Here is a 24,275-nt window from a genome sequence, read left to right on the forward strand (position 1 = left end):
CCAATGCTTGCCCCGTGACACCGCATCTCGAGTCTACGACCGCCGACACGCAGAGCTCGCTTACACGGGTTATGAAGACGCCGGGGTCCACATCTTGCTGGCTGCGTTGCTGCCGAGCTTGAGGTCGTCTGGTTGAGATTCTCTAGGTGTCTTGACGATAATAGAGAGCACAGAGTTGTTGTGGAATCAAACAGAGCTGAATTGAGGGACACTGTCACGCTGCACGAGCTATGGTCTCACGCGAAGGCTCCAATACTGGGCCGGCTCTGACACGCAGGCCATCGTGAACGTGTCGTCGCGAAACCTGTCGTTTGGGGCTGTGGTTGGCCATGCGCACGAGAGACATGGCCGTTGCCGTGTGATCCACGCCTGGCTTTTGGAGGGCTGGCATGGGCCATGTTAACCCGCGATGAGTGGTGCCAACCGGGCACCAAGCACATACAAGTTTGCGTTCGCGCGGGCCAAGGAGAATGTTAAATAGTTGGGGAGGAGGGCACGATGGCTGGCATCCATGCCCGGGATAATTAAGCTTAAGCTCAGGGTCGGCACTTGGACCCGCTCCGTCCGTTCTTCGTTCCTTGCTTGCCGGCTTCAGGTTGGGGTCACCTGCCATTCTTGCTCCGTATTCGGGCGTTCCCTGTGAAGCCGCGAGTTGTTGCTTCATGAACAACACTCTCCTCTGCGCGCCGAGTACAGTCGACTAGACAGACCATTTATCCGACCGATATGTCAACTGCAGCTGAAGACAGTACGCATGTCACCGGAAGCAATCAAGCCTCGCCAAACCCTGTCGCCTGTCGACTGCAAACGAGAGTAGCCAAGGAAAGCGGCGGCACACACTTAATCTATGCCAACTCGAGTAGTTAGAGCACAGTACTAGATCATCCCCCACCGTTTCTTGCCGCAACTTGGCGCATCCGTTGTTGTTGCATTCAATGTACCCAAGGTTTACAGCTACAGGTGGGCAGTAGGCCTAAGGTGCCAATACAACGCGATCAGGTAGTAGGACGTTGACTAGCAGTCGCAGCCTCTCGCCCTGCCATTCGGTCTCGGCATTTGGCCACTGCCCGAACATGTGGTGCCGTAGCTGGATGACGTCCGAAATCTGGGGAAATGACAAAGTTCAGTGGCGCACATCACAGACTCCACGCCGGGAGTCCACTAGCACCGCTTACCCGCGCCAAGGCACCATTCAGGCAGGCGTCTGATCTCCATCACGGCACGCTCGCGCTCGCTCTCGCCCTCTCGTGTGTGTGTCACAGCTGCAAGCTCAAGTATTAATTGCGAACGCCCCCCCGCCCTCAATACATAAGATCAACAACGGCCCGCGCTTCTAGGCATGCAACTCTGATGCTTATTTGCAGCGAAATGAGATTGTCGTCATCCGCCTCTAGACGAATCTCAAAGCACCCCATTCTCAGTGGAAGAGACCCCTTTCCATTCGGCCAGACGAGAAGTATCAACATGGCGACCGCATACAAGATTCATGTCCCGGTGACAAACACAGGGCTGTGGCGGTTCAAACAGCAAGACGCCACTGCGAACAAGGTCTCGGAGCTTTTACAGGAGGATCTGAAGGTGGGGTCTCGCTCCATCCGAGCTCGTTGCGACGGATAGGCATACTAACCGTCCGAGACAGAAACACCACGTCTTCTTCAACCAGGAGGGCTTCCACAATCATGTAAGTCCACGTAGGCGCTACGCACTGGCGGGACCACGTCTCTAAGCGCAACCCAGATCCCTCACCACATCCTGGCCCTCTACGGCACCGGCGCGGGCCCGGACGCCATCCAGAAGGCGTACGACGGAAACAATAACTACCAGAGGCCAGCCAAGGAAAGCCACGACAGCGTCGTCGACGAGCTGCACGACTGGGAAAGGGCCCAGAAGTACCTGGGCCGGGAAAAGCACTACTCCGACTTCCTCCTCTTCTACCAGCGCGAGATCGAGAGGCTGGGTTGGGAGGCGGCGCTGAACGAGCACCTCTTCAAGGGCGACGAGCGCGCCGACGACTTGTTCCGGCGCATGTTCGAAGGCTTCCTGCACCCCATCATCCAGCTCATGTACGGCGTCGAATGGGAGCAGCCCGCCATCGTCGCCGAGGGCCTGGCCCAGGCCGCCGTGCACAAGAACCAGCTCAGGGGCTTCTTCGACGAGACGGAGAGGCGCGCGAACGAGACGGCAAAGACGCCGATGCCGCGCATCGCGGACCTCATCGATGAGATACGGGGCAACCGGAAGCTGGCCACGGCGGCGGAGATGACGGACGCGAACAAGATCATCAACGGCGTCTTGAACCGCGCGCCCGAGGAGATGATGGGCATCGCGAGCAAGGTCAAGGTCCTGCCCGAAGAGCTGGACGAGCGGACGGCCGAAATGTTCCACACCGCCTTCTACGTTGCCGGCGGCGCGGCCCTCCGCCCGGGAAAGGAGGCGAAGTGGGACTTCTTCCTGATGTGAGCACCCGCCCCTTCCCCGGAACGTCCTGGCCCACCACGGCCGGAGACGACCGACTGACATGTTCGCAGCCACCACACAAACGCGGCGCCTATCTTCCTGAGCCTCAACTCGAAGCCGTGTATCTCGACGGAGAACAAGGTCCGTCTGCTGGAGCACAAAATCCGCATGGACCTCGTCCAGTACGCGGCGCGCGGCAGCCCGCAACTCCGCCTGGACGAAGTCAGGTCGTACCGACCGAGGGACAAGGACCAGGGCAGAGAGCTGGTTTCCAAGCCGTCAGGTAAGAAAAAAAAAACGCCCCACGACAACAGCAATGCCCCCCCCCCCGAAGACGCCCGCCCCTCGTGAGCTCGTGAGAACAGAACCGCTGACAGAGTGTTGGTAGACCTCCTCCCGAGATTTCACGCCATTATCGACGACGGTCACACGATCAAGGTCGCGCGCGCCCTCGGCATCTGCCAGGAGCTGTCGTCCCGGTACGGCGACAGGCCGTGGATCAGGATTAAGGGCGACGACGAGTGGCTCCGCCTGTCCTACATGCTGCTGGACGGGACGGAGCACTCCGAGACGAGATGGGTCCGCTCCGTCGGTTTCGAGGAGGCGTGGAAGGTAAGCAGAGATTTCTCCTACCGGCCTTTTGCGCGCGCGCGCGCAGGGGAAGGGGGGAGGGGGGGGCTTCGCTCGCCGTTGTCTAACCATTTCCTAGGACATTCCCGCTCGCGATTGACTAGCCGACGGTGCTGCCGGGAAGGGTCCGAGATTGTGAAAAAGGGACGGGCACGAAGGGGGGAGTAGGGGGGCGTACACAATCGAGGGCAGGCGGCCGAGCAAACATTGACAAAATGGGGGTATACATTGTAATGATATCTATGGGATCCCTAGTCCAGACCAATCCATCCATCTCCATCAGAGTCGCTCTGGCCCTCCTCGTCCGCGTCCCCGATAGCCAGGGTCCTTGCGGGATGATCGAAGGCGGCCAGGTCGAGCATTTTTACGCCGTCCGCCGCCTGCTTGTCGTTGGCCTGGCCCAGCAGGTAATCCACCATGTACACGTTGTCGTCGGCCAGCCTCCTGATGTCGTCGCGCATCCTCGACACGGCCCTCGCGACGACCCTCAGCTCGACGTCGACCTTGCTGCGGTGCTGCGTGAGCCAGGCGCCGTGCTTGTCCACCAGCGCCTTGACCCAGAGCAGGCAGAACTCGATGTGCGGCGTCTCCTCCGTCTGCGCGGCGACGAAGCGCAGCAGCCTGGGCACGTAGACGACGGGCGTGTCCTCGACGACGAGCGCGATGTCCGTGTGCGGTATCGACAGGAAGACGCGCTTGATGAGGCCGGCCTCGTTGAGGCGGAAGGCCATGACCAGCGCCTTGAGGTAGTCTCTTTCGTTCTCGAGCACGGCGAGCGTGGACGCCGGCGTGATCTCCATGTTGAGGTCGAAGGGGTCGAACTGCAGCAGGTTGTCGAGGCTGTAGATGAGCAGGCCCTCGGTGGAGGCGGCGCAGAACGCGGTGCCCGTCGGCGAGAAGGCCACGCCCGAGACGCGGACCTCCGGCATCTTCCTCCTCGCCGAGGGGTCGCCGCGCTTCGAGCCCGGCAGGGAGAGGTCTCTCCTGTCCTCGGGGTCCGAGGCCTCGCCCTGGTCGTCGATCAGGCCTTCGGGGCCGGCCTCGGTGAGGAGCTTGCTGTTGAGGAACTCCTGCGTCCCGGACAGGGACAGGTTGACGCTGACTGTGTACTTCTTCAGGAGGACCATGGTGTGCACCGAGTACAAGCAGATGTACTTGCTGTTGCCGCCGGCGAGCAAGCAGCTCCCGTCCGTGCTGTACCGGATGGTGTTGTAGCTCTTCGTCCCCGCCACGTTGGCGGCCGTCCTCCGGTCGGTGATCTTGCGTCCGCCAGAGACGTCGCGCCGGCCGTCCAGGCCCGACACCTGCTCGGCATCCGTGATCGACCAGAAAGACAGCTGGCCGTCCAGCGTCGAGATGGCCAGCTGCAGCGAGTCGGGCCGCACGGCGATGTCAAGGATGTCGGCCTGCAGCTGCAGAGGCTCGCTGGTCTGTGTCCTGTTGAAAATGGACCAGATCCTCGCGGTGCGGTCCCAACTACCGCTGATGAGAGAGTCTCCGTTCGGCGTGAAGGCCAGGGCCGAGACCGGGCCCTCGTGGCCGGTGAGCTGGTCCAAAAGCTGTCCTGTCTGCACAGACCAGATGTGGATGTCGAAGGAGTCCAGAGACCCGGCGGCGACGACCTCGCCACTGGGGTCGACGGCCATGCACGACCATGATAACCTTGTCGGCGCCGTGAACGTCCGGAAGTTTCTGTATCTGATGAGATCCCACGCTCTTACCGAACCGTCCAGACTGGATGTGAAGAGGACGTTGCCCTTTTTGGAGAACTCGCAGGCTGTCACGCCGCTCGTGTGCTCGGTGAAAGTGACGATGCAGAACCCTGATTCGGTATCCCACACCTTGATCTTGCCGTCATCTGCGATGGTGACGATGCGCTGTCCGTCCGGAGAATAGACCAGGTTGTTCATGGAGTCGAAGTGGCCCTGCTGCTTGAGGATGTACGACTCGGACTGCCATTCCCACACCAGCAGCTGTCCGAGCTTCGATGCGCCGAACGCCAGCCACTCTCCGCTCTTGTTGATCGTCACAAAGTCAATCTCGTTTTGCGAGATGTTGAGCGTGTGGATCATGTTGAAGTCGGGCATTTCGTACAGGCCAAAGGTGCCGTTGGAGAAACCCGCGACCAGAAGGTTGGACTCGGGGTGGAAGGTTGCGCACCGGACGTGCGCGCTGTTCTGCATGAAGTAGTGTCGGTCGACGATCCTCCAGCGCATGTCGTCCTCGTCGACGTCGACCATCTCGTCCTCGTCGCGGACCGGCTTTCCGACGTATTTCCAGTCAAACACGGCGCCGTCCTTGCTCACGGTGTAGATGGTCTCCTGGTCCTCGGAAAACCACGCCCCCACCACGGCTTGCTTGTGGCCGGAGAGCACCGTCGGCACGAACCCCTCCTCCTGGTTCAAGCTCCATATCCTTGCCGTCAAATCCTTGGAGGTGCTGAGGAAGAACCGGGAGTCGCTGGACCACTCGATGCTGCGCACGTCGTCGAAGTGCTGAGTGTGGGTGTGGTATTTGACGAAGGGCGCAAACTCGAGCTCGCCCTCGGCGTTCGCGTCCGGAGTGGACGGCACATGCCAGACCTCGATCTTGCGACCCAGGCCGACTGCGAAGTGACGCCCGGAGGGCGAGAAGGAGAGAGCGGTGACGGAGGAGCGGAACGAGAATCGGTAAATGGCGATCCGGCGGAGGACGTTGGTCAGGATGGCCTGGCCATCTTCGTCAATGGACAGCAGCAGATTGCCTCGAGGAGTAAGTCCGATTCGGGAGATGTTCTTTCGATGCGCAAAGGGCAGTGTGTGTGACTTGTTGCTGGAGCGGTGTGTTAGCAAACAGAGACCCCCAGTCGCCGCCGGCACGCGCGAGAGAGGATAGCATACTTCACGAGGTCGAAGACAGTGACCCTGTTCCCCACGGGCGAGAACAGATGGGTGCCATCGGGGCTGAAGAGCAGGTTGCCCTGGCAGTATACCGTGCCGAGCAAATTGGAGAACTATACATTGCACCCAGAGTCAGGAACCGCACATGCTCGTCGGAGAATGCACGAAACGTACCTTGAAATCGGTCTTCATTGTCAATTGGCACCCATTTCCTGACCTTGGAATCGCTGCCGCGAAAAAAAAATCCGGATGTACCTACTAAGGTACCTTGGATATTCCTTATCGATTGTGGTGGGGTCGGCGAATCATTCATCCTCACCAAGGTTTGTCGGCGCTAATACGCTTTGGGCTAGATCGGCATTTGGTGGAAGCACCAGGGGGGGAAAAGGGACTGATTGGCAGGAAAAGGGGGTCCTAATTAGTCCCCTGCGACTGGCCCAATGAATGCACACCTCCCAACCCCAGAAGGCCGGCCAGGGAAATTTGGAGGTGGCACCTTTTGATTCCCCTGAAGCACGAGCTCGAAACCTCCCCAACTCAACCGTCAACACGCCCACACCGCAACCACATCACGAAAGCAGTTCGCGTGCTCAATTGCGATACCCGCGGCCCACGACCCTTTCCCAGGCATCACAAACGTTCTCTGATTTGTTCCATCGTCAACTACCGCCCAAAATGGCCCCTTCCGCCGCCGAGAGCGCCTCGCCGATTGGTATCGCCAACCTCCCTAACCAGCGACACAAGATTGTTGCCAAGCGAGGTGCCGCCTTCACTATTATGGTATGCCGACTCTGGTGCAGCATAAAGCACATGTTTTATCCGAGCAAAAATGACTGATACAAAAACCAGGTTGCGGGCGAGTCCGGCCTGGGAAAGACCACCTTCATCAACACCCTCTTCTCGACGACCATCAAGAACTATGCCGACCACAAGCGCCGTCACCAGAAGCAGGTCGACAAGACGGTCGAGATCGAGATCACCAAGGCTGAGTTGGAGGAGAAGTTCTTCAAGGGTATGTTGCTGTGCTGTTCCGATCACCGATTTGTAGATCATGCGATTAACACGGCTTACAGTCCGCCTGACCGTCATCGACACCCCCGGCTTCGGCGACTACGTCAACAACCGCGACTCGTGGATGCCCATCATCGAGTTCCTCGACGACCAGCACGAGTCCTACATGCTTCAGGAGCAGCAGCCTCGCCGCCAGGACAAGATCGACCTGCGTGTCCACACTTGCCTGTACTTCATCCGCCCCACCGGCCACACCCTCAAGCCTCTCGACATCGAGGTCATGAAGAGACTCTGCTCGAGGGTGAACTTGATCCCCGTCATCGCCAAGGCTGATACCCTTAGCCCTGCGGACCTGGCCAGGTTCAAGGCTCGCGTAAGCCGATTTCGCTCCCAAGCCGTGTAAACAAACATTTGCTGACCGCACCGTGCTACAGATCCGTGCTGTCATCGAGGCCCAGAGCATCAAGATCTACCAGCCCCCCGTTGAGGAGGACGACGAGCCCGCTGCCCAGCACGCTCGCAGCCTGATGGCCGCTATGCCCTTTGCCGTCATCGGTTCCGAGAAGGACGTCAAGACCGGCGACGGCCGCATCGTCAAGGGTCGCCAGTACTCTTGGGGTGTTGCCGAGGTCGAGAACGAGGACCACTGCGACTTCAAGAAGCTGCGTTCCATCCTCATCCGCACCCACATGCTCGACCTCATCCACACCACCGAGGAGCTGCACTACGAGGCCTACCGTGCCCAGCAAATGGAGACCCGCAAGTTCGGCGAGGCCCGCCCCAGAAAGCTCGACAACCCCAAGTTCAAGGAGGAGGAGGAGGCGCTGCGCAAGCGTTTCACCGAGCAGGTCAAGATCGAGGAGCAGCGCTTCCGCCAGTGGGAGCAGAAGCTCATTGCCGAGCGCGACCGTCTCAACAAGGACCTCGAGCAGACCCACGCCCAGATCAAGCAGCTGGAGACCGAGCTGGAGCAGATGCAAGGAAGCGCCGTCCGCAGCCACGGCCGCCGCTAAGGCTATCCGGGTGTGACGGTTCCCCCTCTGTTTTTGAGCGGTTTGTTCCTGGGCAGTGGGTGCTTGCTGGATTCTCGACGCTTACCTTACCTCTTCTCTTACCATTCGGGGACCGGAAGCACCAACCCACCGCAATATCTCTATCTTCTTGATTCGTCTTCATGGATATGCTAGTTTCTAGCCAACTGCAGTGGCCCTGGCTCATTGGTCGTCGCCTCGTCGACATGAGCAAGGGTCCTCACCGCAAGTCGAGAGAAAACAAAGAAAGAAAAAAATTTATGCCCAAGCACGGACGGTACGAGATGGATGTTGTTGCGTCTGGGAGCTCTTCTTCTTTTTCCAAGACTTGTTGCCCCTCACCCTTACCCCCCGTTTAGTTATCCTGTTTCTTAGTCACGATGTAATCCAGCTCACCTTTTCATGATACCAAAATTAATGAGAAAGGCGTCTATAATCCTAAATCTTTCATGCGTGCCCGTAACGAAGTACTAGCCTTGTGTGTGCATGTATATGCCTGTCCAATGATGTCCTGATGTCGCCCAGTTGGTATCTTTAACATTTACGCCGTCTCGCCCCTTGTTACGGTTTGTCCTCTACACTACACTGCATCCATCGTGGCCCTAGTAGTCAGTTGCTCGTTCTTATTGCCCAGCTTCGATATCTGAAGGAACGCGTCCACGCCGTAGCCCTCGAGGCTGTGGAGCTCGAGGCTGCCCGCCCAGTACTCGGCATAGACCCTGCTCAGGGGAAGCCCCATGCCCAGCCGCAGGTCGGGTGGCCGGGTCGTCATCGAAGCCAGGGAGCTCCCGTGGCTCGGGGTCTTCATATCCGCCCGACCCAGCTCGTCCGACACGTGGAGCTCCTGCATGGTGGCGGCCAGCTTGGGCACCCGGCCCAGGTTCTCCAGCCGGCGCTGGCTCTGTGGCCCCTTGCTAAAGGACCAGAGGTACGGCAGCTCCTCTCTAGGGATGCCGCCACCCTGGTCCGAGATGCGGATGATGACGTGTTGCTGCGCTTCGCAAATAGTCACCTCGATGGGTGGGACCTTGACGTCCTTGTTCTTACCCTGCTGCTGCTGTCGCCCCTCTACGACTGCCTGGACGGAGTTGCGGAGCAGCTCGCCGATGATGTATTCGAGGTGGCTGAGGATAAAGGGAAAGCTCGCCTCGAGGTGGCCCTCGACTTTGATCTCGGGGAGATCTACCTCTTGGCCGTACGTCGAGCGGGCGAGGCTCTGGACAGCGCGGGTGCAGCGCTCGATGACGTCCTTGGCGATGCACTTGATGAAGACTTCACCTATGAACTCGGACTCGGACAGCTTCGCGCCGGGCGAGAACCACGGCGAGTGATATGTTTCCGTCAGGGCGAGGTGCTGTTCGGCGATGACCCTACGGGATATTCTCTGGGAGAAGGCGCCGGGTTAGGTTTGCAGCCGAGGTGGGCGGTATCGGCAGAATAGCGGGACTCACCGATCTCAAGATAGTGTTCATAAACCTATCGAGGTCTTTGGCGTCCATGCGGCCTCTGCTCTCGAGGATTCCCATCGACAGCTTGGGGATGACGGTCAGGTGCGCCTTGAGCATACGGCCGATTACCTGGCAGAACTTTTCGTTGTCCTCCAGGCTCTTAATCTCCTTGATCTTGCGAAACGTGTCGAACGCATTGTTGTATAGCTCGTAGACTTCTTTAATGTGTGGGTTCGTAACGACAACGTAGGGCAGCTGTTGCATATCTCGAATGCGATGCGCTATTCTATTGTGACGGGATCGAACAGTCAGTTCCTGATCACCCCTACGGAAACTCGTGACGTAAAGGGGGAGGGGGAAACCCTTACCGAGTCGGCAGCTCGGTTCGAACGTAGTTTGCGGAGCTCAAAAGACGTGATTCCGTGAGGGAGCGGCCGAAAACCATGAGCTGTCGTAAGCTGATCGGGCGGGCCTCTCTCGCGACCCATCTGGTAGGAACGAGGCTTTGTTAGCATGTGATCGTAAGGCACAGCGATTTTGCAAGGGCGTGAGGCGCACTCATCCAGGGCCGACACCGGTCTCCAGTTAGAACTGCTCATGAAGCGCCATGGGGATGGCGGGACGCCGCGTTCACGCAGCTTGCCGACACGCACGGGCAGCAATGCCCTCCCCGAGGCTGATGTTAATCCACATCGTCCACCGGCATGCCGCAATGCGAAGGAAACCATGCCGTCGATTCCATGCGAGGAGAGGTGCGAAACTGTGTGGAGTCAGGGAGGACAACGGGTTTGCGCAAAATCGAGTTCGCGAGGGGGGAAGGGAGCTGTGACCAAGGAGGAGGAGGAGGACGAAGATGGTATTATATGAGCGAATTTTGGGGGGGGGGGGGTCGCCTCGCGTCGGGTTGGGTAGCTTTTGAAGCTCTCTCGAGAGGACATGATCGGCCAGTCGACAGATTGGATGACTCTCGCACCGAGAAGGGTCGGGCGGTTGCTACCTTGCCAGGGTCTACCTAATTACCCCACACTGCGGAATCGGCGCACCATGCTGCGGACTGCCGCAACGGGCAACCCAGGCAGGAGCCCAGCGTGCAGTCCTCTCCAGCGGCCGAAACGATCTGGCGTGGTTGGGCCCCGTCGGCGGAACGGAGCCCCCACCACTTCAGCGCGGTGCGTCTTTGAGAAGCGAGCGCCCGCTCTCCCCTGTCTGCCAGGTTGGTGGACCACCCGCGTTTCCTGGTTGGCAAAGGTTGACAGACTCCTCGGTCAGAAATACATTAATTGGGTGCACTAGGAGAGCAGTGGGTGGGAGGCTCGGGTGAAAAATATGCGTTTGGGGGTTCTGGACGCCTCCTGCTTACGCCCCCCTCCTGACAACTGGATAAGAAAGCCAGGAATACCCACAAAGACACAAAGACAATACAGCACGAGGCAGGGTGACAATGTTGCTCGGTAGTCCAAATCTTCAGAATACCGGAATTTGATTTACTCCCAACCCCTCATGTAGAGCCCCCCAAGCACCCAAGCTGGATATTGTTGCGGAGTATCCGTACGGCCGACGTAGTTCACATCCATCTGAGCCGTCTCGAGGTCCATACAAACTACTACAGTATTGATCAGAGCACCGCATGTTCTGGGCTTTAAATAGTCTGACCACGGGCAGATGTTTCCTTTTTTACCGATAAGGCGAAACCATGCGTTGTTGCGGAGGCGCGGCAATGCCCAGTGTATTGCCACGCACGCTATTCGCATGGAGTGCTGACTGCGCAGCTTCCTTGAGTTGCTTTCCTGGAAGCGTCACCTTTCCATAACGCGTCATGGGCTACTAGGAAGCTGGGATTCGAGCGGCAGTAGTGTAGTTGCAGGCTAGTTCACATGGTAGCAGGGGATAAAGCTCTATGTCGGTGTTGGTCTGCATTACTGATTGGACCGAGTGGGGGTGTTGAATATCACCGACTTTACTTTCGGCCACGGAGGGGAGCCTGCGCCGTTGGACACGGCCATGTCCAGGAAGGGCCATGAGGCAGCTTAGCTATAAGCTAAGGAATGCTTCGGATCGGACGGTAGTTAGATATGGGGCTTTCGTACTTGTATATAAGCTTACGCAGTCCATGTCGCAGTCCATGTCGATCGCCCAAGCTTGTCATATGAGTCGTTTGCAGCCCAGTCCTACGACATTGCGGCACGTTGCCTTTGTTATCTTGGGCCACCTTCAGGATCAGGCTGAGGAGACGCGCCCACCTCGGATGAATCGAGCCACACTAACCCATGACTAAGGCGCATGTTGTCACAGCTGGCGAAGCTCACATCGGCCGAATTCAATGCTTCGTGGTACTGCCGGAGTAAAAGCACCGCGGACCCCATTGGATGCTGTGTCTTTTACTTGTCGGCACACGTGCTTGGTTCCCTATTGAGAGGAAAGTCACCGAAAACCAAGGCGTGGTGATATTTGGACTAGAGTTGACAGGCGTGGAGAGCGAGACGACCAGCTCACAGGGGAGGGTCAGGTTTGGAACCCCAGGCCAGATTTCGGGATCTAGGTTTCAGGCGGCGTGATGAACGAGATTCCTGGAGTAATGCCTCCTGGTTGTTTGGTTTCGTGATATATAGCTCAAGACGTTACACTGCAACACTGACGAAGCATTGGTGAGATGACAGGTGAAAGGGCCTCAGGGAGGGAAGCAGCTCTGCTGGCGGTCACGGCCACGGCCACGGTAACGTCATCGGAGGGTGGGATGATATTCTCTCCAATGAGAAGGGAGCGGGGGGGGGGAGCGGGGGCAGCTTGGCCTCCCAGCACTCACACTCTGGTGCAGCTGGCCGGCATAAATGGTCCTTGGGCCGTGGGAGAGCGGGGCCAGCCTCCGAAACAGATTCCACGTAAGGGCTTTATATTAAGGCTTTTGCGTCGTAGCCGGCGAGATGACTAACAGACAGTACCTAAACTACCTGACCAAGTCAAAGTCCCCATTGTGCTATTTATGTAGGTACCTAGGTAGGTAATGCTTCTCTCACACTCCATTCATCTCCAGTGGTGTCGCCCACTATCTGGGCGGGCTGTCTTCCCCCTCCACCCCCTTGCTGGCTTGTGGCTGCCACTGTACTTCTGCCGGTGCTCTACTCTACACTCTGCCACGCACACCATCTACTACGTATGAAGTGCTGCGCCTCACCACGAATCTGGACTCGTCGTCTCCAACCTTTTCTTCCCCACGATTGGATTTGCTCGGCCTGGTGCATCACGCCTCACAGCACACCCTCATTCACTGGAAGCCAGCGCTGACTGACTATTGACTTGCTGCGTTGATTGATTGACTGACTGACTGGACTGCCTGCCTGCCTTGTACCCGGGCTCCGTCTCGACTTGCCTTACCCTTACCTCACCTTGCCTTTACCGACCAAGCTATACACTGCAACTGTTGCCCACGGTGCACCTGCTTGGACCAGCCCGCCGTCGCCGCCGTCGCCGCCGCCTCCACCTTCCTGGTCTTGTCTTTTTGTTCATGCAAGATCTCTTCCTCACCACCAACCTGCACCAATCTTGCTACAACCGACGCTTCTCTTGAAGAAGGCACCATTGCTCGTTGCACCCGCTGCTCTTGGGTCCTCTACGCAGCCTGCCGCCTGCCCGCCCATCATCTGCAGCCTTCCTGCCGCTGCGGCTTTCACTTCGTCATCGAAGCAGCATTGGCGCAAATCGCCATTTTTGCTGTGGTTTCCCGACTGGCAACGGCATCCGCTCTCGCTCCCCCATTTCTTTCACACGCCACTGCAGGTAGACTATGGTAAGCCACGAACCACATTCAGAGACAATAGCTGCCATTTTGCCCCTCTCACCTAACTGTCTTCCTTCCTTGCATCTTGCCTTTGAGCTTCGTCTCTGCATCCTTTCTCTGTCCCTCTCCCCTGGTCTATTCCTCATTTCCGTCTGCTTCCCGTCACCTTCACCCCCCCTACTTTTCCATACCCCGCCGTCATTCGACCGAGCCAAGCTATCTACTAGACCGAAACCTGTCACCTACCATTCTACGCATTCCCACTTCGGCTGCCCTTCTCCTACCGTCCACAACACTAGGCCGCGACCTTGGCTAATCCTGACTTCTACTGCCGTAGAGCTACAACAACGATATTCATTCTCCGAACGAGATGGTAGTCGACACCGACGAATACGTCGGCGTGGCCGACCCCGAGAAGGAGTCCATTGCCATCATCAACCCCGACAACCTCGACAATGAGGCCGAACAGCTGCAAGATTTGCCCTTGGCAAACGACTGTAGGATTGCCAGTCCCTTCCACAGCCCCCCCTGCCCCATCCGGCTAACTCGGGACAGTCGATGCTATGAAGGAGATTATCTTCCCGCCCCTCCACGATGAGCCCGAAATCGTCGAAGACGTAGTCAACACATGGACGGTTGAAGCATGGAGGTCAATGTCAAAGAAGGAGCACGGCCCAGTCTTTCAAGCCGGTGGCTATCCATGGTAAGCTTCCTCCTACTCGTGGTTCCCTGCGGCCATCTTCTATGATGGCTTCGCTGACATTCACGCCCAGGCGCATTCTGCTCTTTCCTCATGGCAATAACGTTGACCAGTGCTCCATCTACCTCGAGCACGGATTCGAGCCATCGAACATTCCTGAAAACTGGAGCTGCTGCGTTCAGTTCGCCCTCGTCCTCTGGAACCCCAACGACCCGAGCCTATACAGCCATCACACAGCGCATCATCGTTTCACCAAGGAGGAGTCAGACTGGGGTTTCACCCGATTCCTCGAGCTTCGGAAGATGTTCAACGTGCCCTGGGAGGGTGGAAGCCGACCTCTGTGCGAGAATGAGACCGCCAACATCACTGCTTACGTACGCGTTGTCAGGGACGAGACGGGCGTCCTGTGGCACAACTTCAACAACTACGATTCCAAGAAGGAGACGGGCTACGTCGGCCTGCGCAACCAAGGCGCCACTTGCTACCTCAACTCTCTGCTTCAGTCGTTGTACTTTACCAATGCTTTCCGCAAAGTACGATCGATCCTTCCCATGCGACGAGATCAAGTGCTGACGTGCCATAGGCCATCTACGAAATTCCCACCCAGAGCGAAGAGAGCATGGGCAACAGCGCATATACTCTGCAACGCCTCTTTTACCAATTGCAGACTTCCGAGCAGGCTGTCGGAACCAACGAGCTGACCAAGTCCTTCGGTTGGGAGACGAGGCACATTTTTGAACAGCAGGACGTCCAAGAGCTGTCGCGAAAGCTGATGGAGCGCATGGAAGAAAGGATGAAGGGCACCCCGGCTGAGCACGTCCTCCCTGAGATGTTCAGTGGTAAGATAAAAACTTACATTTCTTGCGTCAACGTCGACTACGAGTCCAGCCGTGTCGAAGACTTCTGGGATATCCAGCTCAACGTCAGCGGCAACAAGAACCTGCTTGACAGTTTCAAGGACTACGTTCAGGTCGAGAAGATGGATGGCGAAAACCAGTACTACGCGGGCGACGAGTTCAAGCTGCAGGATGCCAACAAGGGCGTCATCTTTCAGAGCTTTCCCAATGTTCTGCACCTGCAGCTGAAGCGGTTCGAATACGACATTCAACGAGACACCATGATGAAGATCAACGACCGGTACGAATTCCCTGAGGTGTTTGATGCGTCGCCGTACCTTGCGGAGGATGCCGACAAATCGGAGCCCTGGACGTATCAGCTCCATGGCGTGCTCGTCCATAGCGGTGACCTGAACGCCGGCCACTACTACGCGTTCCTGAAGCCCGAGAAGGACGGATGGTTCTACAAGTATGACGACGACAAGGTCACCAAGGCTACGATGCGTGAAGTGCTCGAGGAGAACTTTGGTGGGGAATACCGAACGCACCCTGCCAGCAACCCCCGGGCGCCCCTGCAGAAGAAGACACCAGTCGTGCGCCAGAACAGCGCCTACATGCTGGTTTACATTCGCCAGTCGCGTTTGGACGACATTTTGTGCCCCGTCACCAAGGAGGACATTCCCCTACACCTGCGATCGAAATTCGATGAGGAGACCGCTCTCAGAGAGGCCAAACGCAAGGAGAAGGAGGAGCAGCACCTTTACATCTATGTCAAGGTCATCACGGAGCAAACCTTCAAGGCCCACGGCGGCACCGACCTGACTTCATTCGATGCGGATTATGCCGAAGATGAGGGCGCGCCCAAATCATACCGTGTGCTTCGCTCCTCGACGATGGAAGAGCTGGTGGCGACCATTGCGGAATCTCTTGAGCTGGACCCTCGCAAGGTCCGTCTCTGGATCATGGTCAACCGTCAAAACAAGACCATCCGCCCCGACCAGCCCATCATGGATCTGCGTCCAACAGTGGAGGAGTGCTTCCAGAGAGCGGCCGCGCACCGTGATCAGTTCTTGAGAGTCTGGGCCGAGGTCGCTGAGGAGATTACGCCCGAGGGCGAAGCGGTCTGGCCGACCTATCAAGGACAGCTGAACGGCGTAGTTGTGAAGAACGATCTCATTTTGATCTTCCTCAAGCACTTCGACGTCGAGGCGCAGTCCCTTCACGGCATCGGCCATGTCTACATCAGCAAAGAGAAGAAGGTTGAAGAGCTGGTCCCCATCATTATGAAGAAGATGGGCTGGGGCGACAAGCTGCCGTCGGACGAAAAGATTGCCCTCTGGGAGGTGCGTTGATGACCTGCATGTGCTATTCATAGGCGTTACTAACTCTTGCGCAGGAAATCAAGCCGACCATGATCGAGGGCCTGAAGCCGAAGCAGTCTCTCAAGGCCGCAGAACTGCAGGACGGTGATATCATCTGCTTCCAGAAGACGACTGAGCGCAAGGGAGACAGGAACATCCTCGAGAAGCGTTTGGGACTGGGCGACAAGCAAGCAGCAGAAGAGCCGCCGAAGAAGGTCGACCGCTTCGACGACGCGAGGGAGTACTACGATTTCCTCCACAACAAGAAGACCGTCAAGTTCCACGCGCACCCGACCCGCTGCAACCCCGAAAAGTTCCCTCCGTTCGAGCTCGTCCTCAACTCCAAGATCAGCTACGACGTCCTTGCAGAGCGCGTTGGTGACAGACTGGGTGTCGACCCCACCCACATCCGCTTCTGGACCGTCAACTCGGCTACCGGAAACCCCAAGACAACAGTGAAGCGCGGAGTCAATCAAAGTTTGCAGCTCATCCTGAACCCCTCTGGATACAATCAGCTCAGCTCAAGTCAACGGACGGATGCCTTCTACTTTGAAGTATTGGACATGAGTTTGGCCGAGCTGGACACGAAGAAGACTGTTAAGATCACCTGGCTCAGCGAAGGCATCACGAAAGAGGTACGTGGCAATGCGGACATCAAGAGACTGGGCCATACTGACTCGACGCAGGAGCATTTTGACCTTCTCGTTGCCAAGAACGGCAACATTGAGGACCTTATTCAGGTCTTGATTAAGAAGGCAGGCATTCCTGACGAGGTCCAGGGCGGACGCATTCGCGTGTACGAGACCAGTAGCCACAAGTTTTACCGCGAACTGCCACGCGAATATCCCGTTATCAGCATGAACGACTACACCAACGTCTTTGCGGAGCGGGTTCCCGAGGAAGAGATTAACGAGGAGGAGGCAAGCAACTTCATTCAGGTGTTCCATTTCCAGAACGAGCCGAGCAGGGTCCACGGCGTTCCTTTCAAATTCATGCTCATCGAGGTACGTGCCAGGACTGTCGACGAATAGGATGCGAAAGACTAACACTGGGCAGGGCGAAAAATTCGCAGACACCAAGAAGCGTCTGGAAAAGCGGACTGGTCTGAAGGGCAAGAGCTTCGAGAAGATCAAGTTTGCCGTGGTCAAGAGATCCCACTTCTCAAAGCCACAATACCTCAATGATGGTAAGAGCGTCCAAAGCCACTATCATCCTGCTTTGCTAATATTTATTCAGATGACGAGCTGTGGAACGTGGCGACGAACGATGACGACTATCTCGGCCTCGACCACGTCGACCGGACGAGAACATTGAGAAACGGGGTTGGTGACCTGTTTTTGCGGTAATGTAAGGCGACCGTCGCGCGATCTTGGATGCCGAAGGAACGACATGTAAGGGGGCTTGAGGGGGAGGGGGGTTTGTCCGACAATGTATCCACGACCGCTATCGGTAGACGGTGGTAATGCCAGGGATATGCGCACAGTTTCATGGTTCTGGGGTCTATAGCAGGCACCTCTAGTCTCGATTCTTGCCTTTCCACATCGGAGGGCATTCTCATGGTAGGCCAAGCAAGAACCACCGCAGGCCTTTATCCGCGCGCGCTCTCACGATAGAGAACAGAATTCACGTAGCTCACTCGAAAGAGAAACGGTCAACATTCGCATTGACCCGAGGTTGTTAGTAGCATAGTCTGGGGCGAAGTCGGCCAAACATTATCGTGTTTAGAGTTCATTTGAGTCCGGATATATGCTAGTCACCCGTGCCCCCGAAAGTATAATGCGGAGACGACGCGGCATTCGCCCCGCCAAAGGTCGGGATAGCCCGCCCGGAGGTCGGTCGGGTCTTGGCGCACAGCACGTGCCCCATATGCCGATAAGATAAGCATCGAAATTTTGCTCGAGTATTCAACGGGCGGTCTTTGCTGGCAGAAATATTCGGGATCCATCCATCAGCTCCTACGCACTCCTGGACTGCGCGTCGCGATCGCATTACCGGCGTATTTCAAACCGAGCCGCTCCCTACACGACTTCCGTCCTACCATTCAAAACGATGGCTTTCCCCGGCGGTGGTCAGATGCCGTCGCAAATACCGCAAGGCGAAACCCCCGGCGCTGCAGCAGCCGGCCTGGGACCTCCGGACCCTGAGATGAAGGCCGTAAGCCATCGAACTAGTGCCCTCTGCTGCCTCTGCTACAATGCGTTCGCAGGGAAATCGGCTTTACTGAAGAACGGGAGGCTAATTGAACGTCTGCGTAGATGACTAACTTCATGGAGAACTGCTTCACTAAGAGCATCATGTCCGGAGTCATGGGTTTCGGCATGGGCGGATTGTTCGGCATGTTCATGGCGTCTGTACGTTTGTTCCTCCCCCCTTTCTCTCGACTCGAAACTTTCGGACTTGTTTTTTCTTCTTCTTTTTCTTTCATTTTTTTCTAAAAAAAAAAATGACTGACTTGCGGTGCCCGTGTGCGCGCATGACAGATGTCCTACGACACCCCCTTCCACACGGCGACAACGGCGGGGCAGACGACGGTGACGCCGATCGCGGACCTACCGCTGCGCCAGCAGCTCAAGGTGGGCTTCAAGGACATGGGCGTGCGGTCGTACAGCATGGCCAAGAACTTTGGCAAGGTGGGCGGGCTCTTCGCCGGCATCGAGTGCGGCATCGAGGGCCTGCGGGCCAAGAACGACATCGCCAACGGCGTCGCGGCGGGGTGCCTGACGGGCGGCCTGCTGGCAAAGAACGCGGGGCCGCAGGCCGCGCTCGGCGGCTGCGTGGCCTTTGCGGCCTTTAGCGCCGCCATCGACGCGTACATGCGGCAGCCCAAGGACGAGTGAGAGCGGGCTCGGCCGTTTGGATCTTTTTGTGTCTGAATAGGGGGTCACGCAGGGTGGGTTGCGTGTGTGTGTGTGTGTGTGTGTGTGTGTGTGTGTGGCTTGTTCACGACGAAAGAGTCACGTTCTGTACATGTACCAAAAGATGGGTTTTGCATTGCACGGCGTTATGGGGGAGGAAAGGGGCTCCCCTGGAATTCCTGCGGTTTGCTCGAGGGAGCGGGAAAGAAGCGGCCTTTGAAGAGGGGGGCCGAGGGGTGGTATAGATAAAAAACTCTCTCCACTTTGATTTCAAAGGAGTGTGTGTGTATGTGTTTGTCTGTAAAGGAGGAAGCCTCCTATTTACACTATGAGGGCGTGTACACACTCTCTCACAACGGGCCGACGGCGCGAGGGGGGGAAGAGGGTGACGAGATCACGATTCTTGTTGGGGGGGCTCCGGTCCCGCTGGACGACGATTGGAACGTCGGTTGAAGAATAGAATTGTAATATAGACGGACCGTTGTAGACATTAAGTACCTATCGGAAAGGAGCCTCCCACTCGGTCGCCCGAGCCCCTCTCCTCCGTCCGTCGATCCCAAGGTGATGATCCCAAACTGAACCCGTTCTCTGTACTCGTCGGGCAGGCAGGGGAAGAAAAGAAGACCCAAAATAAAAGGGCAGTTGGTACTCGCTGGCTCACGAAAGCAGAAAAGAAGAGGAAACAAAAAGTCATGGACCGAGCCCGTCACGGTCCTAGCCCACTCTTGCAGCAGGCAATCCTCCCTCCCCCCCCCACCCCCTTCCACATCCTACGACGCCGTGTAAAAGTTAAATGCCCCAAACTCCCAGTAGGTCGTCTTGAAGGCGTCCGGGTTGTTGGCCTGGAACTCAGCGCAGCTGGCGCCGCCGCCGCAGCCCGAATCGGCGTACTTGGCCTCGGCGAGGGCGCCGCAGACGTCGATGTTGATGATGAGCGACTGGTTCCGGAAGTGGGAGCCCACGTCGCACGACGTGTTGGGGAAGTCGGCCAGGGCCTCGCCCCAGCCGCTCGGGTCGGGCGCCTGGCCGGTGACGTCGGGCGGCACGGAGCTGCGCGAGAACTGCCACACGCGGATGCCCTCGTCGCGCCACTCCATGGCCGCGTAGCCGCCGCCGCCGTCGTTGAAGCCGGTGCCGTACGTCGACGCGGGGCCCTCGACGCCGCACCCGGCGTTGCTGTTGGTCGAGTTCTTGCAGTCCGTGTGCGGCGTCTGGCCCGTCTGCTTGCGCTTGACGTCCATGGCGCACCCCGACGTCGTGTGCAGCGTCATCTGGTTGCCGTCGGTGCCCTGGTTGACGGCCTCCATGACGTCGATCTCGCCGGCATCGGGCCAGTTGTCGGGGTCCGTGAACCACAGCGCCGGCCAGCTCGCGCAGCCGTAGGGCGTGTGCTTCACGTCGAAGACGAGGAGGCCCTTGTTGTACTGCGTCTTGGACTCGACGCGGACCGAGGACCGGCCGGTTGACGCGTCCGGGGTCGACGTCGGGCCGACGGTGTCGTCCACCCTCAGGACGGCGGTGTCCGATGTGGCGTAGGTGAGGTTCTGTCAGTTGCGAACCAACTGTGCTCAGCCGGTGGCTCCCAGATAGTGAGAGAGTGAAGGGAAAGGGGGGGTGGTCATGTACCCTGCTCTTGGCCTCCGCGGCGCCGGCGTAGTGGACCATTCCTCCCGCTGTCCCCCCCCTACCCCCAAAACCGGGTCAGTATTGCTGCGCCAGGCAGCCTTCTTCACTGCAGAGGAGACGCACTTGGATCGTAAGTGTTGAAGTAGTTGAACTTGTCGAAAAAGGCCTCTCCCGAGTCTGTCATCATCAGCCAGAGGCTCGCGCAACGGGCGACGACGACCCTGAGCACTGTTTCGTACACGTGTCACTCAGCTTGTACGGCAGCTTTGTGTAATCAGGGGTACTGGTTCTTGTTTTGCAGCATGACGGTGACGGCGACGACGACGATGATGATCAGGACGACGCCTCCGCCGACGCCGGCCCAGATCCTCTTCGTCCACCCTTTCGGGCTCCACCACGCCGTCTTCCGGCCGAGGCTCTCGTTGGAGAATCCGTATGGGCCCATGGTGTCGCTGTGTTCAAAGTCTTTCAATGAGTCCGGGTAAGGGGAATACCCCCGGGTCCACCCCTGGGTCTTTATCTCATCGCGGAAAAGTGGGTGGATCAGCACCTTGGGCGGCACTACGAGGATTTCCCCAAAGGGTGCGTTGCTGTTATTGTCTGACCACCTGGTGTAAGTGCCTGGCTCCGTCACGAAGATGCTGGACGGAAGCCGTTGACTAGGCCCTGTTGAGACTGCCTTGGGCTTGTGAGCCGGTGTGGAGGTGGGCAACAGCGGCTGCCGATCGACAGCGACGGGTTGGGATTGACGCCTTGATCTGGGAAGGACGGGTTTCGGACCCTTCCAGTACTCAAACGGCGTGTAGCCGAGCGAAGCGGCTGGGCCAAGAGTTGGAACCATCTTGTTCAGGCTGTAACGCTTCCCCGATTTACTAGAGCGACGATTACGCCTATCATACGTGATGTGTACGCGTATGTGGGTGGACCTCAAGGCCGGTCCAATGGCTAGCTGAAGTGGCCGGCGGAGCAGAACTGGGCCGACTTGATCTGCAAGGTACGTCGATGCGTCCTTTGCAGTAGTGTAGGAGAGGACCAAACGCGCGAGGATCGGACGTGGAGTTGCTCGTATTACTGTGGCAGCTTTGATCCTGCCAATGGCGCGGGTTGGGCCGGAAGCGGACGGGTAAGTCGGGTGAGCGGAAGAAGGACTTTTTGATAACAGAGACGGTTACGGTGGTTATACGACTTAACCGTAAAACGGCGGCGCAGTCCTCTCGAAGGCGTGAAGATGTATTACGGACAAGAATTAAAGGATACGTCAAGGTGGAAATAAACGCCAAGGCCGGGCAGGGAACATAGATACACACGAGGAGGGAGGAGGAGGAGGGGGAGAGATGAGGAAAGAGGATCACTGAGCTCTAGTCGGGGGAGGGGTGGGAAGCAGGGAGAAATAAGCATCGATCGCTGATGTTCTTCAATGTGATGCCAAGACGATAACAACGACCACGACGCCGCCGCCGCGTGGGTCAGGATATGATACAAGGTCCCCGACAACGAGCTGCCAGCTTGGCATTCGAACTTCGACTGTGCGTCCGAGCTGCCACCCTGGGAATGGTATACTTCAGGGGTTGAGAGCATGAAGAAACGAAGAGAAGGACGGGCAGCTCCGCCTGGGTTGCCGAATGCGGACACGGACGTGGTCTTGGATAGAGGCGCCGAAGAGGCTGCAGGAGCCAAGCGGTAGACAGACATGATAGGACGAGACAGGACATGACGCCTCACAGGCCCTCTGACAGGCAAGGACAGCACCCTGACAGGCTGAAGGAAGGGACGGGGGTCGGGACTAAAGTTGCATTGCAGAGCCCGAGAATGAAAAAAAAGTCAGGTCCTGCCAAAATCATGCTGTCTCTGATCGGCGGCCAATGCGTCTGGGGTGTTTTGTGTGGGGACGGGGCTTCGTTCATGCTTTGGAGGCGGAGACACGTCTCGAACATAAATAACGAGCCGGGCGCGAGGAGACGTCGACGGAACCATCTGAAGAGAGCGGATGGGTGGGAGCGTGCTGTTGTACCTAGGTAGGATCGATGAAGACGAGAATCACAGATGGGATGGATGGGCTGAGCTCAACACAGGATCGAGAGGTTCGAGGCAGGGCTCTCGGTCCGAACTCAAAAGGACCAGACAATGCCGAGTTTTGGTTGTCTCTCGGGACGACAAGAAAAGGGGTAGCCTAGAGACAAGACCGTTGCCTTTGGCTCCCCTCCCAGATGGACCATCCCGTGTTTGCTTCTTGTGGGCGAGGGCTGGCGGGTGCCGCGTCGGTGCCAACCGCAGCAAGAAGAAATCCGATGTCGTACGGGATGAAGAAAGGGTGAGGTTGATATGTCGTCGGATGAAACAGCCGGCGAGATCGACGCCTCATAGCGCCTCATAGCGGCTGCAGGCTTGGGGGGGGGGGGGGGGGGGGGGCTTGGAGTCCTCAGCGGCATGCACTGGAGCCTCGGCCCTGTGCTTCAGGGGCACGGCTTCGAGGTCGAAGAACGCGACCGCGCTAAAGGGCTTGGCGGCAGGAGTCAAGTTGGACGACGCCTCGAAGTCCCCATTATCAACGCCAAAAAAAGAAAAAGGAAAAGAAAAAGGAAAGAAAAGGAGTCTTCACAGCCGGTGATGCCTTTTCCCGAGCCGTGTGTGATTAATCCCGTTCCCCGTGCAAAGCTACTCCCTCCCTCACTCCCGATGACAAGCCGGTTCACATGGCATTTCACTGACGAACAACCGTCCGATCGGGAGACGCTAACTACGCTTTCTTTCGTACGACATTGTGCGGACGAAATGATGCAGAGCAGGTGCCAGCTCTTAGACGCACTCTGCTCGTCCCAAAGCCAAAGTCCGAGGCATGTGTCCCCAATAACATGGACACGCACAAGCCAAGGCGAGGAAGAAGCAGACGAAGACAGAGAAGAAGGAGGGGAATGGACGAGGGCAGAGTCGGCTCCATGAAGATACAAGGCTGATCATATCGGCCTTGGTGCTGATCGTATTCCTCTCTCCCGCACTCCCGGCCTTCCGTGTTCGACGGTCAACCCGCATTGAGGGTCGCAGCCCTCCCGCGTTGATCTGCGTGTGTGGAAACCCCGGCTCGGAGCCATGGGCAAACGCCGACACCTCGATGAGATCGGGATGATCTTGGTCGGCACCTCATAACACACGCGTCTGAGAGTATGCCCGACACCGAGATGCGAAGTACAACTCTGATTCGGTATTTACACACGCAAACCGCGTCATCCTCTTCATGCTGCTTAAACCTGTTCATGCTGGCCAAATGCTTGAGCTTACCAAGGTGCGAGTATGACGCGTTTTCCCCTTACCGGTAGTAGGGTCGCATTAAGCTTACAACAACAACTCGCCCGGCATCCCCAGGTCTCTCGCGATGCTTCAAAACAGCAACTCTCTTCACCTCGCAGTATCGTTTCCCCCCCCCCCCCCCGCGTGCTTCTTCCTGGTTGTCGAATGACCCCACCATCACGTATGTCGCCGGCGCTGGACGGTCATTGGCCGAGATGCGGTGAATCTCCGACCCAGAAAGACCGCTGCGATGTTTCAACCACCTGTCAACCGAGCCCGGGTTATCAACGTAATTATAGACCGGAACGTCCAATGCTCCAGCACCCACCCGCGTTTCCCACCCTGCCTGATCTCCGTCTCAATCTCTTCCCCCCCCCCCCT

At 57.7% G+C, this 24,275-nt stretch overlaps 8 protein-coding genes across 8 annotated transcripts; 4 read left to right on the forward strand and 4 right to left on the reverse strand.

Moving 5' to 3' along the window:
* Nucleotides 1-1,464: 1,464 nt before the first annotated feature.
* LY79DRAFT_682801 (HypA protein) lies at nucleotides 1,465-3,263 on the forward strand (the record flags this gene model as incomplete). The annotated part of the gene is made up of 6 exons (XM_060564594.1): nucleotides 1,465-1,578; nucleotides 1,640-1,681; nucleotides 1,738-2,456; nucleotides 2,529-2,740; nucleotides 2,846-3,069; nucleotides 3,167-3,263. The coding sequence occupies 6 exons, from the start codon at nucleotides 1,465-1,467 to the stop codon at nucleotides 3,185-3,187; spliced, it is 1,332 nt and encodes a 443-aa protein (XP_060416017.1). The 3' UTR covers nucleotides 3,188-3,263.
* Nucleotides 3,264-3,302: 39 nt separating this feature from the next.
* On the reverse strand, nucleotides 3,303-6,191 carry LY79DRAFT_548789 (WD40-repeat-containing domain protein). Its single transcript, XM_060557424.1, has 3 exons — nucleotides 6,141-6,191; nucleotides 5,967-6,079; nucleotides 3,303-5,898 (listed from the first exon to the last, which is right to left on the reverse strand). The coding sequence occupies exons 1-3, from the start codon at nucleotides 6,156-6,158 to the stop codon at nucleotides 3,339-3,341; spliced, it is 2,691 nt and encodes an 896-aa protein (XP_060416018.1). The 5' UTR covers nucleotides 6,159-6,191; the 3' UTR covers nucleotides 3,303-3,338.
* A 301-nt stretch (nucleotides 6,192-6,492) lies between these two features.
* On the forward strand, nucleotides 6,493-8,442 carry LY79DRAFT_629108 (septin). The gene is made up of 4 exons (XM_060562146.1): nucleotides 6,493-6,746; nucleotides 6,816-6,978; nucleotides 7,040-7,350; nucleotides 7,412-8,442. The coding sequence occupies exons 1-4, from the start codon at nucleotides 6,642-6,644 to the stop codon at nucleotides 7,988-7,990; spliced, it is 1,158 nt and encodes a 385-aa protein (XP_060416019.1). The 5' UTR covers nucleotides 6,493-6,641; the 3' UTR covers nucleotides 7,991-8,442.
* Nucleotides 8,443-10,345, reverse strand: LY79DRAFT_629111 (branched-chain alpha-ketoacid dehydrogenase). Its single transcript, XM_060562147.1, has 4 exons — nucleotides 10,015-10,345; nucleotides 9,825-9,944; nucleotides 9,460-9,742; nucleotides 8,443-9,392 (listed from the first exon to the last, which is right to left on the reverse strand). Exons 1-4 carry the CDS (start codon nucleotides 10,182-10,184, stop codon nucleotides 8,589-8,591), a joined length of 1,377 nt encoding a protein of 458 aa, XP_060416020.1. The 5' UTR covers nucleotides 10,185-10,345; the 3' UTR covers nucleotides 8,443-8,588.
* A 3,256-nt stretch (nucleotides 10,346-13,601) lies between these two features.
* On the forward strand, nucleotides 13,602-17,474 carry LY79DRAFT_668489 (ubiquitin carboxyl-terminal hydrolase; the record flags this gene model as incomplete). Its single annotated transcript, XM_060563536.1, has 8 exons — nucleotides 13,602-13,728; nucleotides 13,787-13,934; nucleotides 14,005-14,464; nucleotides 14,515-16,110; nucleotides 16,164-16,763; nucleotides 16,815-17,132; nucleotides 17,185-17,314; nucleotides 17,365-17,474. 8 exons carry the CDS (start codon nucleotides 13,602-13,604, stop codon nucleotides 17,472-17,474), a joined length of 3,489 nt encoding a protein of 1,162 aa, XP_060416021.1.
* A 578-nt stretch (nucleotides 17,475-18,052) lies between these two features.
* Nucleotides 18,053-19,062, forward strand: LY79DRAFT_548800 (Tim17/Tim22/Tim23 family protein). The gene is made up of 3 exons (XM_060557425.1): nucleotides 18,053-18,282; nucleotides 18,384-18,479; nucleotides 18,609-19,062. The coding sequence occupies exons 1-3, from the start codon at nucleotides 18,178-18,180 to the stop codon at nucleotides 18,963-18,965; spliced, it is 558 nt and encodes a 185-aa protein (XP_060416022.1). The 5' UTR covers nucleotides 18,053-18,177; the 3' UTR covers nucleotides 18,966-19,062.
* A 691-nt stretch (nucleotides 19,063-19,753) lies between these two features.
* Nucleotides 19,754-21,054, reverse strand: LY79DRAFT_511941 (glycoside hydrolase family 16 protein; the record flags this gene model as incomplete). The annotated part of the gene is made up of 4 exons (XM_060554321.1): nucleotides 19,754-20,527; nucleotides 20,610-20,656; nucleotides 20,733-20,830; nucleotides 20,894-21,054. 4 exons carry the CDS (start codon nucleotides 21,052-21,054, stop codon nucleotides 19,754-19,756), a joined length of 1,080 nt encoding a protein of 359 aa, XP_060416023.1.
* Nucleotides 21,055-21,557: 503 nt separating this feature from the next.
* Nucleotides 21,558-22,448, reverse strand: LY79DRAFT_129510 (uncharacterized protein). The gene has a single exon (XM_060550839.1). It carries the CDS (start codon nucleotides 22,299-22,301, stop codon nucleotides 21,843-21,845), a length of 459 nt encoding a protein of 152 aa, XP_060416024.1. The 5' UTR covers nucleotides 22,302-22,448; the 3' UTR covers nucleotides 21,558-21,842.
* Nucleotides 22,449-24,275: the final 1,827 nt, after the last annotated feature.

This window comes from Colletotrichum navitas (genome assembly GCF_030913465.1).
Source record: "Colletotrichum navitas strain CBS 125086 chromosome Unknown LY79scaffold_18, whole genome shotgun sequence".
NCBI classification, from domain to species: Eukaryota; Fungi; Ascomycota; class Sordariomycetes; order Glomerellales; family Glomerellaceae; genus Colletotrichum; species Colletotrichum navitas.